This window comes from Cariama cristata, unplaced genomic scaffold, assembly GCF_000690535.1.
Source record: "Cariama cristata isolate BGI_N322 unplaced genomic scaffold, ASM69053v1 scaffold4975, whole genome shotgun sequence".
In the NCBI taxonomy this organism is placed as follows: Eukaryota; Metazoa; Chordata; class Aves; order Cariamiformes; family Cariamidae; genus Cariama; species Cariama cristata.
Window position 1 is genome coordinate 79931 of NW_009618292.1, and position 17789 is coordinate 97719.

At 38.1% G+C, this 17789-nt stretch overlaps 1 protein-coding gene across 1 annotated transcript in view; it reads left to right on the top strand.

Moving 5' to 3' along the window:
- Nucleotides 1-17789, top strand: part of BMP5 (bone morphogenetic protein 5) — a 61399-nt gene that overhangs the window by 38329 nt on the left and 5281 nt on the right. Inside the window, exons 4-5 of the mRNA XM_009700814.1 lie at nt 6602-6799; nt 16738-16814. Of these exons, the coding sequence (XP_009699116.1) occupies nt 6602-6799; nt 16738-16814 (275 nt within the window). The remainder of the gene's footprint in view (nt 1-6601; nt 6800-16737; nt 16815-17789) is intronic.

Genomic DNA, 17789 nt, shown 5'->3' on the forward strand with positions numbered 1-17789 from the left:
TCTCCTCCTTTCAACCTGGGCCTTCCAAGGTCCCTTTCTCCTATGAAGCCTTCAGAGAGGTAGCATGGCCACATTCTCTGTGTCGTAGAGGGTCGTTGGCTTGCTTTCAACCCTTAGGAACCTGTGGCAGCACCCTGGCTTCTTCAGGTAGTTGGCTGCATACTTTACATTGACCTTTGCCTCATCATTACAACACTAAATGTTATCAGTCTCATCCCGAGGTTGCCCTCAGTCAACCTTGGCACCTAACTTACACGACCACAGTAGCCATCAGGTACTCTGGAGGATGTTACTGGGTTGTTACATTTAAGTTTCTTAGTGGAGCTGGTATTTACAAGGCAAAGTATCAGGAGTGAGTTTACCTTCATTAGTGTCCTTACAGTGGTGAAATTTTGGATATATATATTTATATTGAGATATATATGGACTTTGGCAGGCAATAGCTCTGCCTAAATTCTGAACCATCTGGAAGCCATATAGCCATGTTAGCACAGCACTGAACCTGAGCTAATATATCCTGCCCCTCAGCAGGTTTTATTAGCTTGGGCTCAAGCACCGGCTAAGTACAGCTACATGAGTTCTGGTTCAGAGCTGACTTTGGCCAAAGTTATACTAGTAAATTAAACATGATCAGGAACACTGTGGTGTGAAATGAACTGGAGGGATGACACTCTCAGTCTCCAAAACAAGGTGACCCCATGGCAGCTGCCCCTCCCAGGAGAGGTCCCTGCAGCACTGCCTGGAGATGCTGGAGACTCTGCAGTGGAGCTGGCATAGGACTTAAGTGCACCAGGAGCATTCTCCCACCCTGAGCAGAACTGGGGAGAGAACCAGGAGCATTCTCCCACCCTGAGCAGAACAGAGCCTGGGAGCACTGGGCACTCTTTAATTTACTCAGATAGATGTAATCCCTGTTTCCAGCTAGGTCAGAAATACAGTTAGCATTTTCTTGTGTCTGCTTGTAGCAAGTAATGTGAACACACCCTTTGTTAGTAAGGGCACACTTACTTTAAGCAGGACGGTCAAGAAGGTGATATGGGCTCCTGCTCCTTCTCCTGCCACCATTACATACTGGTGAGTACTGGACCTGGCTGTACAGCTGTGCAACTCCCCCTCCACCCTGCTCCCCAGGCAGATGAAGGATACATCTGCATCTCAGCACCAGTATGTTAGAGATAACGGCACTTGTGTTTCATTTCATTCAGAAGGCTTTTATCCAATTTATTCTTTGGTGGATGACCAATTAATCTAATCTCTCCTCATTTTATCATCTTCCTGAACACATTTTTAATTGTGCAGAAAAGCCCTAGAACTCCCACAAACCATTCACAGTTTAAGTACATTAACTTGAAAGTATAAATCACGTACTTAGCAAGCGTATTTGTATATGATTACATATGATTTTTTTGTGTAAGCACACATGGTACTGCCACATTGTACAGCATACCATGGTTCCTAGCATGTCTCTAAGTGCTTTCTTCAAGAGCTTTATGAATATCAAAATCAACACAAAAAGATACAAAAAGTTACTTCAACTGAACTGCATAAAACGAACAAAATGTAACATTTTAAAAACAAATGCTGAATCTTTAGTTTTGACTAAAGCTGTGAAGCCTAGGAAATGCAGAACAGACCACCAAAGGCCACCCATTTTTCAGAATTCCTTAAAGCCTCCAGGGAGCAGAAGAGTTAATAAAACACATGAAGCTTGTTTCAAAAGCATATTTTATGTTGATATAGATAAATGTGTCCACCAGAGGAAACACTTGCATAACAGTTTATGTTGACGATACAATAGAGACAGTATAAAATACTTCAGAGTTGGAGTGTTGAGGATGTCTTATATATGGACCATCACATATGTGTTGTTAGGTTTTCTCTTCTACTTTTTTCAAATAGCCTTCATTTAAGCTTTGGTAGCCAAACACTGCCTCAATTCTTTTGTTTCTGTGAAGTCCCATTGCTCTCAAAAGCACTGTTCAGGTATGAGAAACCACACAAGTTTTTATCTAATTTTGAAAACTACTTTGTCAGTTTTCAGACTTAGAGCCCCAGGACAGTTTTTACTCAAATATTGGATGTTATTTGGCCTTGTATACTCAGTGTCTTTGTCCAAAAGGCCTTTCCCAAACCTCATTTCAGATATCTCTCCCCACAAGGAGGAAATCATAGGTGTGGCAAAACAATATTTTTTTTTTTTCAGCAAACCAGAAATTAATTCTCAGCATCACTAAAGATTTCATTTCTATCTACAAATATATAAAATTATTACCAAAATAACTACTGTGACCTAGTAGTAGTGGTTAATCTGTAAAATGTGTTTTGTGACTTGTTGAACGCTTTTGAAAGTAAATAAGTACTTGTTTTTCATAACAAAATGAGTGGTTTGCCACAGTTTGATGACTCAGGACAAAATAATGAATCTTGGAATCATTCATTGTGCTGTGTTGCCAGTGTAAATCTAGCCAAGATGCATAATGGCTAAAAGCTCTTGCAAAATTAGGGTCTGCTCAATGCCTTACATAAAATATATACTGCCCGAGGAGAGACAGCCAAGTCACAAATCTTACCACTGTCATTGGCATCCATGCTGGCAATCTCAGAAAAAGTCAGCTTTCTGAATATCATGAAAAACGAGGCCATGTCTCCAGGTCAGGACTGTGAGACTGATTATTATTGAAAGCTTGAAGGGCCCTTGCATTTCCATTTGGAGCAGCTGGGGGGGAAATGAACTTTTAAGTTGCAACTTGATCAGTTCATGAAAAGAATTGTATGATATGACTCCATGTGACAGCAGAAAAGTAGACATAGTGACACAGCAAATAGCTCTGCAGTTATCATCCTAAGTGCTATTCCTATTTTGTGGGTTAAAAAAAAAAGAGCAAAATCATCAGGATTGCTGAGGTAGGACCTTTTTATAAGCTGAACTTCACAGTTATTTTTGCAGCAGCGATTCCTTTATTATAAGGGGACAGAAAGTGAAAAGGGAAATAATATTCATTCAGTTCAGCCAGTCAAACCAGCATTTCCATACAAGCTTTTATGCAAACTGCTAAGGGCACTTTACTATCAAATAGAATAAAAGCCAAAAATAAGTTTAAATGCCAAGTCAAACAAATACATCTTGCCAAAGACTCAAAATCATATGAATAAGGACTAAGGAGTTCAGCAGATTTGGAACATAATGCTTTAAATAAGTCTCAGTCTCCAAATATACCTGTCAATATGGAGAAGAGACAATAAATTTTCGTAGAAGGATTGAGAAGTACATGCCAGAATGTGAAGAATACAAAGGCTCTGGCCTGTTCCCACACAGAGTAAGTCCCTCTATTATGCTTATTTGTTTTTTCTAGGTGTAGGGGCAATTGTAGTGGCTAGGTTCAGTGGTGCAGGCACTAGCTGACTGCTGGTTTCTTGCAGTTTGTTTTTCTTTGCTTCTAAAGTCTGAAGAAAACTCTTTGAAATCCTCAGAATTAAAAACACGATGGAAGGATAAAACCAAACCCATTTTTCAGGATGCTTGACCACATTTAATTCTTGTTCAGAGATATTCAAGAGAAGTAGAGACATACATCTTGCTGTTTTGGTTTTATCAGTTTCATGTGGGTGAATCTCCCAGGGAAGTTGTAGTTAAGCAGGTCAGCCTGAGTCATCCAGCTGATTTTAGAAAATATTGCTCTGATACCACAGTATGGAACAAATGCATGTTGGAGAGACCTGGATTTCCAGTTATCACCAAAGCCAAGAGTTTTATAAATGCTTACAAGAAATTATAGGCTAAAACTGCTTACTAAAAATGAAGCCCCTGAATACTTCTTGCTACACAGGCAAATTCAGGTTGAGGTAAGGTTTTTCTTACTGTATTCTAAAATCCACACTACAGACAAAGGTGAGGACTACCTTACAAGACCACGGTACACAGATGGAGCTACTGCTATGGCAGAAAACTTTATGCATTTGAGAGGCAATATACTTTGAAACACCTCCTGTTCAAGAAGGGGGGAAACTTTGTGTTCTTAGACTGAAGGAAATCTCCCACATGTACACTTTTTTTAAAAAAAATAAAGGATAATAGAAGTTCTGTAAGTGCAAACTTTCTTTTGCACAGAAGCAACCTAAAATGGAGACAACATATGTGGTTTGAATTTCCAAACCAAGCAGTTCAAAGATCCTTCTCAGAAGAAATATAAGGGCCCAAGGGCAATGCGTATTTTGATTGCTTCATCTTCTGAAAGTTGCACTTAAGCTCAGGTATATGATAAACTAAGAGAGAAAATTTTAATGATGAACCCACAGAAATCAATAAATTTTTCCTGTTGACTGTACTAGAAACATATCCAGTGCATATACCGTTCCTGAATTGAACAATTGAGTCCTAAAACCTCAGGTTGACTGCTTAAAAGATCAAGCAAATAATGGAATAAAGTCACATAAGCTGTTTCTGAGTGTAAAAAGACTGTGGGTTACTGGATTAATTTTTTATAGTGTATCACTATACCCTGAGTAACCAACTAAGCCTTAGCTTGTGGAATCTTAATAGCCATCTCATTGCTGAAGTCTAGAGGAAACCCAGAGGAAACTTAATAATATTAGAAGTTATTTTAAAGGGAGTTCACATCGGTTTGAAGGATATTTTGCTTTGCACACAATATCCACCATTGTAAATTCAGGGAACGTAGATTTAAATTGAGAAAACCTCCACACATCTTTACAGCCCTCAGTATATAAATCTAATAGTATTCTGAAAATGTCCACCAGTAAGGTATTAATCTTTTACAGATAAAATTAAAATTCTGAAAGTAATTGGAACAAAAAAAATAAAGAAAAATAGCAAAAATATTCCCTCTAGAAATGAGGGGAAACTTGGAACTTTGTGGTAAGAGGCTAGTTTGTCTGTGTTGCAATGAATAGAAAACAGTCTGTACAGTTTTTCATATCTGACTTGCAACAGAAGATTGGAACATATAGAAATTAATGTTACTGAATTATTTAATAGTAACTCAAACACATGAAAAGAAGAATTAAAGAAACACAAGACTAAAAAGGCATTTAAAATGAAATCAGAAGCTTCAACAAATATATTTTTCCCTTGCAGTCAAAAAAGTAATTATCAAAAATTGTTCAGAATATGTTGTCAATTACTCTGCTCCATAACTTGCTAACTTTCTCAGTTCTTCTCTTGCCTTTGCTGGGCTCTCTGTCACTGGAAACATCTTAAACCAATTTAAAGCGCTACACCTGAATAAACATGTTGTAAAAGTGTTTATGTATTGAAGTGGGTCAGTTCAAGGTATGGTATTTGGCTGGAACTTCTAATTTCTCTTTTTACTGCAAAAGGGCTGCCAGAAGGAGGAAGTCTGAGCTGAATTAATACATTTGTTACAGTGGAAGTAGAATGGAAACTACTTTAACCACAAATCAAACTGCCTCTTTCATTTACGCCAGTGATAGAGTTTTTCTAAGAAATATAGACTCTGGCATACAGCCACTGTAAGTTTGTGTTTGAAAAGGAAACCTATGTGCTTATTTCTATAAGGTTTACTCCTATGCTTATTTGCAAGTTCTTTTTCAGGATGTTTGAGTTAACGGTATTATACGTTTGTAAGGCAGATGCTCCTTCATTGCCTGCACAGCAGACTTTTCCCGTCAGTTTAGAAGAATCCCCAGGCGCCCCGATGCCGCGCAATGCACGCAGTGCCTGTGCCCGTACCTTCCCATTTAAAGTACCTCTGTGTCCCCCACCCAGCACAGCTGCACAGCTTCACATGACACTGTCTCATTTTCTGACGGTTGAAGGGCTCTGCATAATACACATACGCACAAAAGTGTTTATGCTGCCAAAATAAATTCTGTTAAGAGCAAGGGTTTATTTGCTAAAATGTCACTGATGCAGTTTCAGTGACTAGTTTTGCTTTCTTTTCTTTTAGTGAGGTTTAGATCCTATAATATAGTGAGGTTACCACACAGTCCTGACTGAACAAGTATTTTAAAGAAATGTGCATATCCCCTGGGAATAGAACCAGAGTCAATAATGTACATATTTCAAGCTCTGTTCTCTTGAACTACTGAATGCCTTCCTACTTTTACTAATGAATGAACACCAGTTTGAGTAACACAGTATAATATTTATTTTTAAAGCAGAAGTATATTTATTATCTACACTTCTATTTTCTACTGATTTACTTTGGGGATATAAGGTTCCACATCTGACACTCAAGCAATGTAAAAATTAGATGACCGCATTACCTTATCTTTTCTATAGCCTATAGAATTTAATGGGACTCATTTATTTTTTAGTTCTATAGATGTGTACATGAAACTGAATTAAAATATCTGTGTAATGAATAAGATATATAGTGCATAGAGGCTGCAATTTTATGCAATGACAAACTACCTGTAAAGCCATTGAAACTTTTGTAAATTGTTGAATTTTTTGCTGTTTAAGTTCTGTACAACAAAATGTAATTAGGATTCTTAATCACGTAAATTCAGGATTATGGGCAAAATCCTTGCTATGCTTCAGTCAGCAGTTGAACTCCCACTGTGGCTTCAGGAGGGGCAGAAGTTCACCTTTTAACTTACAATTTCCATTACTTTATAGGTCGAAGTATCAATGTTAAATCTGCTGGCCTGATTGGGAGACATGGGCCTCAGTCAAAGCAACCATTCATGGTTGCCTTCTTCAAGGCAAGTGAAGTGCTTTTCCGTTCTGTCCGAGCAGCCAACAATAAAAGGAAAAATCAGAGCCGCAACAAATCCGGTAGTCATCAGGAGTCTTCTAGGATGCCAAGTGTTGCGGGTAAGATGAAGCTATGATTTGCTAGCCTGTTTATAGGAGTTATGGGCACCTGCTCAAATGCAGTGGAGTCACAGCAGCTCAACAAGATACTGCTCACTGGTTGAAATGTCAGAAACTGTGTTTCCACTCCATTTCTGCCTGCCTCTCTAGCTTTAGTTTGAACCTCTTTTGTTATGTTGGCCCTGAGCATGATCTACCTTCTGTGAGTCAAGTCACTTACATGTGTTGTGGGCTCCTGGAGGGTGAAATGACCAAGTAGTTTGGTAAAGGCTGTATCTGAGCTTGAAACTAGTCCTTCATAATAGGCAACTGGATGAGATCTTTGCTACAGCATAACAAAAAAGTGGAGACAGTAGAGAGAAGGGTTGCACCCCGACTGCCTGTCTAGGAAGCCTCAGCAAAAGACAAAGTTTAGAATCTTGTTCAACTGCCTCTCAGCTGTAGAAGCCAAGATGTAACACAAAAATCTGAATACTGGAAATGAAGAAGCTTAACCAACCTGTGAAAGTGTAAACTGTTTATGAGTTCAGACGAGCTGATACATACTGATACGCATACTCAGTGTATCCCTGAATGGAGTGAATTCAATCCCTTATTTACCTGAAAGGTACTGACAATAATACACATGAAAATGTTGTTAGTCCCATTATAGCCTGGAATAAGTTTTGCTCCAGTTCTTTCCTGAAATGTTCCTTTCAGCTGAAGGCAAAAAGTCACTTTCTAAATCTTCTCACTTTTGAACAAACATTTTTACTTTTTGGGGACAGGGTTTAAAAATGTGTCTTTTTAAAAGCATCGCAGATCTAGTACCAGCATATCAAAACCTCAATACCGATGCTATTCTTAAGCCCTGTGGATGTCTACAAGAAAGCAAATTAGATTTAGTGGAAAGATTTCAGCCCTGGAGTGGAAGTCATCTATTTGAGGAGAACTGTTATGAGCATTATGCATTACTTACAACTGTCTCAGAACCTCGACAGTGGTAGATTAGAGACCCCTCTAAAGTAATGCATAAGCCTTTCCTTGATCTTCTGCACAAGGATTAATTTTGCTTAACTACAAACTACTACTGAGTTGCTAAAGAAACCACAGAAATTATTTTAAGAACTTATCTTTCTGAACTTATTTAAAGTTTACCTGGTGATTTACTGGAATAAAATTCCACTTTAAAGTTAAAAATGAGTACTGGAACATACTTGAAAAAAAATTTTGAATCCACAACAATAATTATAACTACTTCAGTAGTGGTCTCAATTTTATTTTTATATGATGTATAGGTAGAAAAAATACTGTGCTGTTTCTCTGGTTTCTGTTGAGGATCTGGAGCATAGTTCTTTCTGAGGCAGATGACTTAGAGACGCACATGTTGCCTCTGAGGACACTAGCTTTTCAAAAGCCTCTGACATTTGTTAAGGCACCAGGGATCTCTATTTGCAACTACTTTTGTTTGGGTTTTTTTTGAGTATTGTAAAATTTCCTGGTGTTCTGTATGACGATACAACAAAAGTTCATCTGCACAATTAACTTCTAACCCCTTTTTGGTCAATATTGCAGGGGAACAGTTACAAATAAATAATGAAAGAAGTCCCAAACTGGACAATTTTACCTTTTTATTAGTAAAAAAAGAAATTACATATCTATAGCAGAATGGTGTTTTTTTAAATTATTCATTATTATAAACTTATATTGACTAAACATTCTCTCATTAACTGCTTAAAGTTCTTCAGATTTTTTTAAACAATGCAAGTTAAAAATTGACTTAGCATCTTGTAATTCAGATGTGGTTTAAGCATGCACATCAGTTAAGCTTGCCAGCTGGTGCTTGCTCTAAATTCATTTCACTTCAGTAGACGAATTGAATCTGTATTTTGTATAATTCTAGTATGATCAGCTTTTTTTCTGCAGAAACTGTTCCTTCTGTTTTACTGGTACTGTATGATGCACTTCTCTGTTTTCATAGAAGGGCTTTGGACTGAATGACACAGCATGAGCATTTTCTTGTGTTTTTGTTTGTTTGGTTGTTTGGTTTGGTTTGTTGGTTTGTTTTTTTTTTTTTTAATACAGTCAAACATGATCTGTACAACTGCATTAAATCCAAAACACAATCTCTTACCTCAAGGGTAAGTAATATTCTCTCTGCACAAAAAACATTAAAAAAAGATTTTTCATATTTCCAGCGAAACATCTACTAATTTTGAGAACCACATTATTTTGGGGGAAGGAAAAATCATCTCAGTACATGGCACACAAAAGACACCTAAATATAAATATCATACTTTCAGATTGAATCCTATGTTTCTAGTCTATGAGGAAATGAGAATTGAACAGATTTGTTAAGCCTGCTTGATTATAGCAGGAAAGCTGAACACTCCCTGCTGGTTTAACCTGGGAAAAAATCAACCTTAACACAGGCCAGCAAGTTGCATTGGCATGAGAATTACCCCAGGAAGAGTAGTCTATGTCTCAAAACACCAGTTAGCCTCATCCGTGCATCCAGTTGTGCTTCAGAGCTTTTGTAAAACAAGAAAAATCAGAACACCTCTAGTGAAATGTGCATTATGAAACAAATTTTCTCCTAACCTCTTTAAGCCTTGAACCTGCATAAGCGTAGAGGTACATCACTATATATGTTGATCCACACCAGATCTCTGTCAAAAAAGATTACAGCTCAAGAAAACCATACTGTGAAAACAAAATTAGGTTAAGAAGCAATTGCACGTGCAGTTGCATCAAAGGTAAGGGCATTGACCCTTGACTGGAGATGGAGGCAGCAAGATATGGGCAGGCTGGAATAGGTGCAAAGCTGAAGGCACGTCAGTAACCACAACCTTACACAGCAACATCCTCTATAGCAAAACTGCTTGGAGTAGCTCCTGCATCATGGCAAATCAGCTTCCATGCTCTTGCCTTGCAGTTTGCATCATCAGTCCCCATATCACAAATGAACAAACTCCTTTTATTTGGGTGCCGTTAATGATCAGTGATGAGACTTTTCACACTATAAGTAATCCAAACCACTTTTTCTTTTACTAGCTATTGCTACAATACTCATCAAAATCTACCCATCAGCATGCTGATGACTACAAAGGCAATGTGCAGATTCTATAGAGATGCTCCAGTGTGCAAAAAAGATGTAGAGGAGAGTACAGATTCTTATTTCCCAAATCTTGGCATCTTTGCAGAATACAGTCCTTTCTCAGGGAGAGCCTGTTATCAGGGAAAAGCTATGCCCTTTTCCTCCTGTTCACCATCCCCAGGAACTGGGGGATATGCTGCATCCCTGAAGGCTTGTGGGAGAAGGCTGATTCTCCTAGTTCTCTACAGCTTCCAATAATGAGCAGTGCTTTAAAAGCATAATTAGTCTCTTCATATTTAAACCACAGAAAAACTCAAAGAATTCTGCCTATTATCTTCCTCATGGCAGACTGTCCATAGACCATGTTCAATTCTCATTCATCCTCTGATGCAAGACACTGTTGATGTAAATGACACAGTGATGGGCAAATGTCATTGTGTGGTGTAGGTCCTTATTTCTAAGCTTGTTCCATAATCTTTTATCTACAGCATCAAAGTCAGACACTGACAGTGAAAAATGCTCATCTACATAGCCAGAGGTTATATAGCCAGACCCAGATAAATATGCTGTCATTTAGATGTCACAGGCTTTGGTTATATTTCGCTGTGTACATCAATCCCACCTTTACTACAGTCATGCCTTCCTTTTCTCCTTGCTTTTTTCTTCTTCCTTTTCTGTTCTTTTTTTCCTCTTTTTTTTTTTTTCCTTTTTCTTTTTTTCTCTTTCTTTTTCCTTTTGCCCTTGCTTTTTGTCATCTTCCTTTTGCCTCTTGCCTTTTGTCTTTTGTCTTCTTCTTGTCTAAGTTCATGGACCTCAGCAATTAGTTTTACTGTATTCTCAGCATGTCAAACAGGAAAGCCCTGCCAGGCAACTCTGTTCTTCCCTTCCAATGGACAACACATTTTTTGAATTGTTCATGAAGATATACACAAATACAACATGAAGAAACTAAAATCTCTATGTGTCAGTTATAATAACAGCTGGGCAATTGTTGACAGATTTGAAGTCAGTATGCCTGTGTTGCTAAGAACTTCCAGAGAAGATGATCTTAATGCAGTGTAAAAACAGACAGAATTAAACTCAGACTCCACCTGGCTGCTATACACAGAGGATTAACTGTTTATTACCTACCCAGTTGTATTTTTGTCAAACTGTAGATAAAAGGAAAAATAATTAAAACAAATCAAAACAAGTCAACTTGTTCTCAAAGTTCATCACATAACTCTTCTTTAAAACAAAGGCTGACAATTTTTATTTTTTTAACATAATCTAAAAAGAGTAACTGAGTAATTGGGCACTAAAGGATATCCATGTTTAAATACTGAATAGTGACTTACACCAGCAAACTCAGAAACAAAGCTACATAACTTTTATTCATAACAGAGTGAGATAAAAACAGAAAAAAATACTTAACTTTGCATTTCCTGTATTTTATTGGTTAGTGTCACACTAATTAATTAAAAACACAGTACTTTGTGATAGTATATATAAGCATGTTTATGTGTCTTTATTTCCCTTGGGAAAAAAAAAAGTCCTCATTAAATTTCTTATAAATAAATTTTCTTGCCCTCCTTCCACAGCTTTTTCTGCTACATAGGGGTTAGGACCCCAACTGCAGTCCCTGAATAGCAGAGGAACAATGTTTTCTTAGTCACGATAGCCTACAGTTTTGATTCTTGACAGAATAAGCATATGGGCCTTGAAGCTACAGTACGTGAAATTGAATCCTTGGCACCAGATCTTATTATGAATGTCATATTTGATACTTATATTAAATGTTACATTACACACAACATTTGTCTTATGTGAAAGATAGAATTCAAGGAAGGAATACAGACTTACCCAAGTCTCACTTTCTTAGTAGGTGTATGGGTTAGATGATTTGCAGATATATGTCTGCATACGAAATGCAGGCCATCTTATCAGGTGTTCTGACGTGACAGCTCATCCAGTGGTGATTAACCTATATTCAAATAATTCGGAATATCAAGACAATGAAGACTTCTATGTGATGACTTACACACTTATTATTCAGCCTTTCTCCTTTAACTGTAGGGAATTATGCGACATTCTGGTGCTAAAACTTTTGTACATATTCTTCAACATGAAAATGTCACGACTGAGAGAAAATTGGCAAAAGCACGATCTTCAGCTTTCATTTGTTTGCCTACTTGGGTGCTATCTAAAACCAGATTATGACTTTCCTGACTTTCCCATATGCATATTTTCCCCACATTTTTCATTAATAACTCTTTTGCAAAGTGACTTGTATTTAGTATGGCTGAATTTTAAATTCCCACTAATAGCTGAAACAGAAAAGCTCAATATTTACCTCCTATGAGCACTGATGTTAGTCAAAATCAGTATATAGCTCCTTGTGAAGAGTGATCAGTGAAACACAGTTCAATTTTTTTTAAGTTAAAGTTCCTTTACTTTCCACTACCTTCACCTTACTTCTAACCTGTGTGCAGAACATACTAGATTATTACAGACAACTCAGCACAAAGTATGACTAAGGGGTTTGGGTTATATTAAAGGCATAAAGATTTTCAAAAACTTATGATACTTTAAGGTATCCTTCCTTGCTTCCAGTGGCTACTCCAGAAAGACACAGGACTCCCATAGGATGTGGGTATATATTTTGACCCTACATGCCCTGGGGCAACTGAGAGTATCTGAGATGGCAGCAAGTAACTAACTACCTGTGGAGAACCTTTAATGACTGTCATTGAGAATCAGCCCATGAAGGGCTAGAAAAATCCATACGAAAGAAGATAGTATTCATCTTTAGAAAGGAATGAGGATTTGAATTAGTATAGCTTAGAAAGCCTAACTTAACATCCCTGGTGGTACTAGAACAAGTTGTTTAGTACTACAAAAGGATATATCTTGACTTATGCACAGCTTTTGACACAGTTTCAGGAGACACATTGGGGCCCAGGTATATTCAACAGAAAGTAGGTACATAGCCTGTCAAAAAAAAAAAAAAAAAAAAAAAAAAAAAAAAAAAATAAAAGAAAAATTTAACCAAAAAATTAAAAAAAAAAAAAAAAAAAAAAAAAAAAAAAAAAAAGAAGTATATTCAAGGAACATGTTACCAATAAGATTAAAATTTGGGTGGGTATTTTGAATGATATCTCATTGAGTCTCTTCTGCATCTGATTCAGTCCAACATTTTATTGGTAATTTGGATGACTGATCACTTGTCCCAGATCTGGTATCCTCTGTGAACTTGCAGAGTCCACACTGTTCTGTTGTCTAGGTTACTAACAAAGACACTAATCAGCATTGGCACCAGTACCGATCCTTTAGGGACATCCCTAGTAACCAGATGCCAGATGGACTTTGTACCACTGATCACAAACTTTTGAGACCAGCAGCCCAGCCAGGTTTTCACCCATTATATTCTTTACCTATCTAAACTGCACCTGACCAATTTGGCTCTAAGAATACTGTGGGAGACTGTATCAAAAACCTTTCTAAAAGCAAAACGAACAACACCCAGTGCTCTTCAAAAGCCCACAAAGCTAATCATCTCATCACAGAAAACAATCAGGTTGATTAGGCACAGTTTGAACTAGTAAACCCATGCTGACTGTTCCCAAACACCTTCTTGTTCTTCACGTGCCTGGACACAGCTTCCAGGAGAATTTGCTCCACAGACCTCCCAGAAACTGAGGTTAAGCTTATTGCCCTTCTTGAAGACACATGTGATATTTTAATTTTTGAATCATTAGAAATATCCTTCACTCACTATGAACACACAAAAATGGCAGGAAGAGACTTTGCAATGATGTTGGTCAGCTGATTCCCCACCCTGAAATTCATCCCTTCTGCTCACATGGATTCATGTATCTTCAGTTTGCTTAAGTGGTTCCTAACTCTATTTCTTTTACGGTGGGTAGAGCTTCAGTCACTAGGATCAGGGACTTGGGAGTCCGGAGGTAAATGTTGCCAGTAAAAAACAAGATAAAGAAGTCATTGAGTACCTTAACCTGTTCTGAGTCTTTGACAATAGGTCCTCTGCCCTGCTGAGCAATGAATCTGTATTTTTCTTAGTTTTTCTTTTTGCTATGAAGTCCTTCGTGTTGACTTTCACATCCCTCGCAAGTTTCAACTCCAGCTAAGCTTTGGCTTTCCTAACATCCATCCCTGCATGCTCAGGCAACATCTTTATATTATTTCTGTGTAGCTCATCCCAATTTCACATTACTTCTACTACCTATTTGAATTTGAGCTCAGTCAAGACTTTGCTATTCAGCCACAGTGACTTTGTGCAATACTTGCTTGACCTGCACATGAGAGTGGGACTTAATCTGTGCTTCTCTCAGAGGTTGTCCTGGGGGATCAACCAGCTGTTCTGGTCTCCTTTGCCCTCCAGACCAGTCTGCCATGAGATCATGTGAAGAACATCGCTGAATAAGCTGAAATCTGTTCTCCTGAAGTCCAGGGTTGCAATACTGTTGTTGATCTTAGTAATTTCTCAGAATTTTTTAACTCCATCGTATCATGGTTGCTGCAACCCCGTCATGCTGCAGTTCTCATTAACATCCTCACTTCCAACCTGTTCTTTATTCCTTGATTTTCATAAATACAACATAATCCTAAGGTGACTAGGCAGGGGTACATAAAAAAGGGATCTGAAGTTGATCATTTGACAGTGTGGCTTTGCTGCAAAACTCCTGTTCTGGGATATACCACAAAAAATAATCCAGAAATCATAGGAAACCATTATTTTACTTTGTTTGGCACTGTGTTCAGTTTTGGCCATCACATCTTCAGGAAGGCACAGAGAAACTGAAGAGATCCCAGAGAAGCAATGGTAGCACAGATCAGGACAGCTGACAAGAAGCAATTGGTCAATTTGCAGAAAAGCTCCTTTAGGCCAGCAATTTGGAAGAGTTTTCTACAAAGATAGTGAAGCACTACAACAGTTTATCTCACCAACTGTAGAACTCTGTTCCTTTGATTTTATGTGAAAAAGGCCCCTCTCTTAATTCTTCAGGAATTTTTCAACAGAAACCCTCCCATCCCAGCCTCAAGTCTTTTAATGTAAAAAAACAGTTCCTAAAATAATTTCTGTTCTTGAAAATGAAGACTTATTTTGGTTTTCAGTGTCTTCCTTGTTTGTTTGGGGGTTTTGTTGTTGTTGTTGTGATTTTCAGCCAATATTTTCTTTTCTTCCAGAATGACTATTTTGGTCCAAAAAAACCTACTTTAAGCATTATTGAAATGGAAACACAGGAAACAGCCTGTCCTCCCTGCTCCATCACATGCCTCACTGATGTCATCAATTGAATAGCGCTATGAACCAACTCTGGGGTGCTAATGTGGTGAAGGCATGACCCTGTTCCCTTCCTTTTGTGTTACTTGGAGGCAGTAAGGAACAAGTACTAGATTTTCTTCAGGATTAAGATTGTCCCAGAGAAGCGTGTATGGAAGGTTCTTTGTGTCCATCTGTCCTGACACATCTCTGACAGTGCAGAAACATTCAAGCCTTTAAAAAGCATCTGTTAGTCTCCTTGTTTACATCAGTATTACCAACTAAAGATCATCAAGTGGTGAATATTTCTGAAAATATGGTAAAAAATGAAGAAGTACCAAGTGTTGCTAATGTTTAAATAACAGACTTTTTGAAATTCTTTTGTTTCAGGACAATTTTTATCACTGTTAATTTTAATTGGGCTACTTTCTTTATGTGGCAATTAAACCTGTGCCAACATACAGATGACTTCCCCATATCTTGGATCAGGCTCTCATTTGTCCTCCTTTGATTACCTGTGTGCATATTATCAGAGTTGTTACCTAGCTAGCCAACAATCAGACATCTTGTATACCTATTTCCCCTAATACTGCATTCATCATTTTGTCTGTGTACTGTCACCGTTTAAGGCTGGGCCAGCTCTTAAAATGGGTGGCAGACACTCTCTGTTAACCCCCTCCCTCCCCCACAGGAGGGGAAAGGATGGAGAAAATTGAGAGAGACTTATGGATTGGAAATTAAAACTACTTTAATAATACAATAATAATGGAAAAAATAGTATAAGGTATTAATATTAGTACTACTAATAGTGGGAAAAAGAAAAAGTATACAAAACCAATACTGAGTGTCCCGATGACTGTGGGGGATTGCAGCCCATGGGCCCCAGAGGCTGGGCGGGCATCTGGACGTCCTGGACTGGACTGCACAGCCGACAGGATCTGGATTCAGGAATGCACGGATCAGGGTCGGAGGCAGGAGAGAGAGCAGGGTCTCACAGGGATGCCGGCCATGAGAGAAGAGAGCGAGACCCTCGTGATCCCTTAGCTTTATACTGAGGATGACGTGGATGGGATGGAATACCTCCTTGGTCAGTTTTTGGTCACCTGTCCCGTCTGCACTCTTCCGCAGGTGCGACCCTTTTACGACTTTTTACTCACATAAAAAAAGAGGGCCAGCAGTGGCCTTGGTTTTCATGGGCATAAGTATAAACATGGGACTTTCTGCATACCAATCCTACTGATACTTCAGTAGTAACTATAAACACTGAGTGTTATCAGGTCTGAGAGCAGACAGTGTCTGAAAAACATGTAGCTGTACTTTCAGAAAGTGCAGAAGGGATTTGACTGGAAAGAAAAACTGAAAGGAGAAATAGCCCTGTTTTAGCCAAACCAGGACAGTACTCAAATTGTATCAGTCTGACGCTGCTGATTCTGCATTCTCAAGTTTACACTGCTTTTATGACCAATCCTAGGAATATAAATGACAGTATGTTTGTTCCTTTCCTTCTTACAGTTTGGTGAGGAACTCAAAAAAAAGCTAAATCTTGTCAATTCTAGCAATGCTTCTAAACAATCTATTATTATTATTTTCTTCCTGTAGATTATAACACAAGCGAGCAAAAGCAAGCATGTAAGAAACATGAACTTTACGTGAGCTTCAGAGACTTAGGATGGCAGGTATGATTATAAATGCTGTTTCCCATCAGTTCAAATTGAGACCATCTATTTTACAGTCGTCCATTTTTTGCAGTCTGTTTTCTTTGTGGTAATTGGTATTTCACTGATGAAATTTGATGAGACAAATTCTTTAAACGCATTTTGCAATTAATCCCTCTCACTATCACTTTACTTTTTTTGGTTGCTGTTCTCTCAAATATGTTGCATATATTAATGGCTTTACGATCCGGATTCATTCACATAAAAATAAATCTGAACTATTAGTCAAGATAGGAATAGATTTGCAGTAAATGAAACCAAAATCCTCACACTGAGCAATGGAACTTTTAAAATTTGCAGTTCTCCCTGGTTCAGTGCTGTCTACTGCAGGTTAGAGAGATTGCACTGGGGTAGGGTCCATAGGGAACTACAGCCTGGATCACTGCTCAGTGGTCTTCATAATACCATAGCTAAGTTTATATAATTTCTGGGAAAAACTCATGCTGCCATACAGTAACAAAAAAAGAAGGTACTTGTAGTAAAAGGTCGTAAAGACAGAGGCAGGGCATTATGAGAAAAGCAAATAGAGATCAATCTAGGGTTTTTTCCAGAAAGCAAGGAGCTCTCTATAAAGAAAGAACAAGAAGGCCATCAACAACCTATAACCTAGACATATTGCATATGTAGGTAAGAACTCAGAGATGGCTGACTGTGCATTTCACATTTCTCTGAATTATTTTAAAACAATTCACCAGGAACAGAACAAGTCTACAAGGTGAAAAAGTGTATTATCTCTTCATGACAGCTCATCTTTTACATATTTAGCTCAGCTTCTCATATGGCCTTATTACTCTGCCTGAAATTTTGTAGTGTATTTATCCTCACAGCAGCCTGAAGAAGTAGGCAGAGACTGTTTTCCCAAATCTGCAGAGCATAACCACCCTGGCCATGGCCACAGAGCAGGCTTGTGGTATTGACTTGAACTTGGCCTGCTGA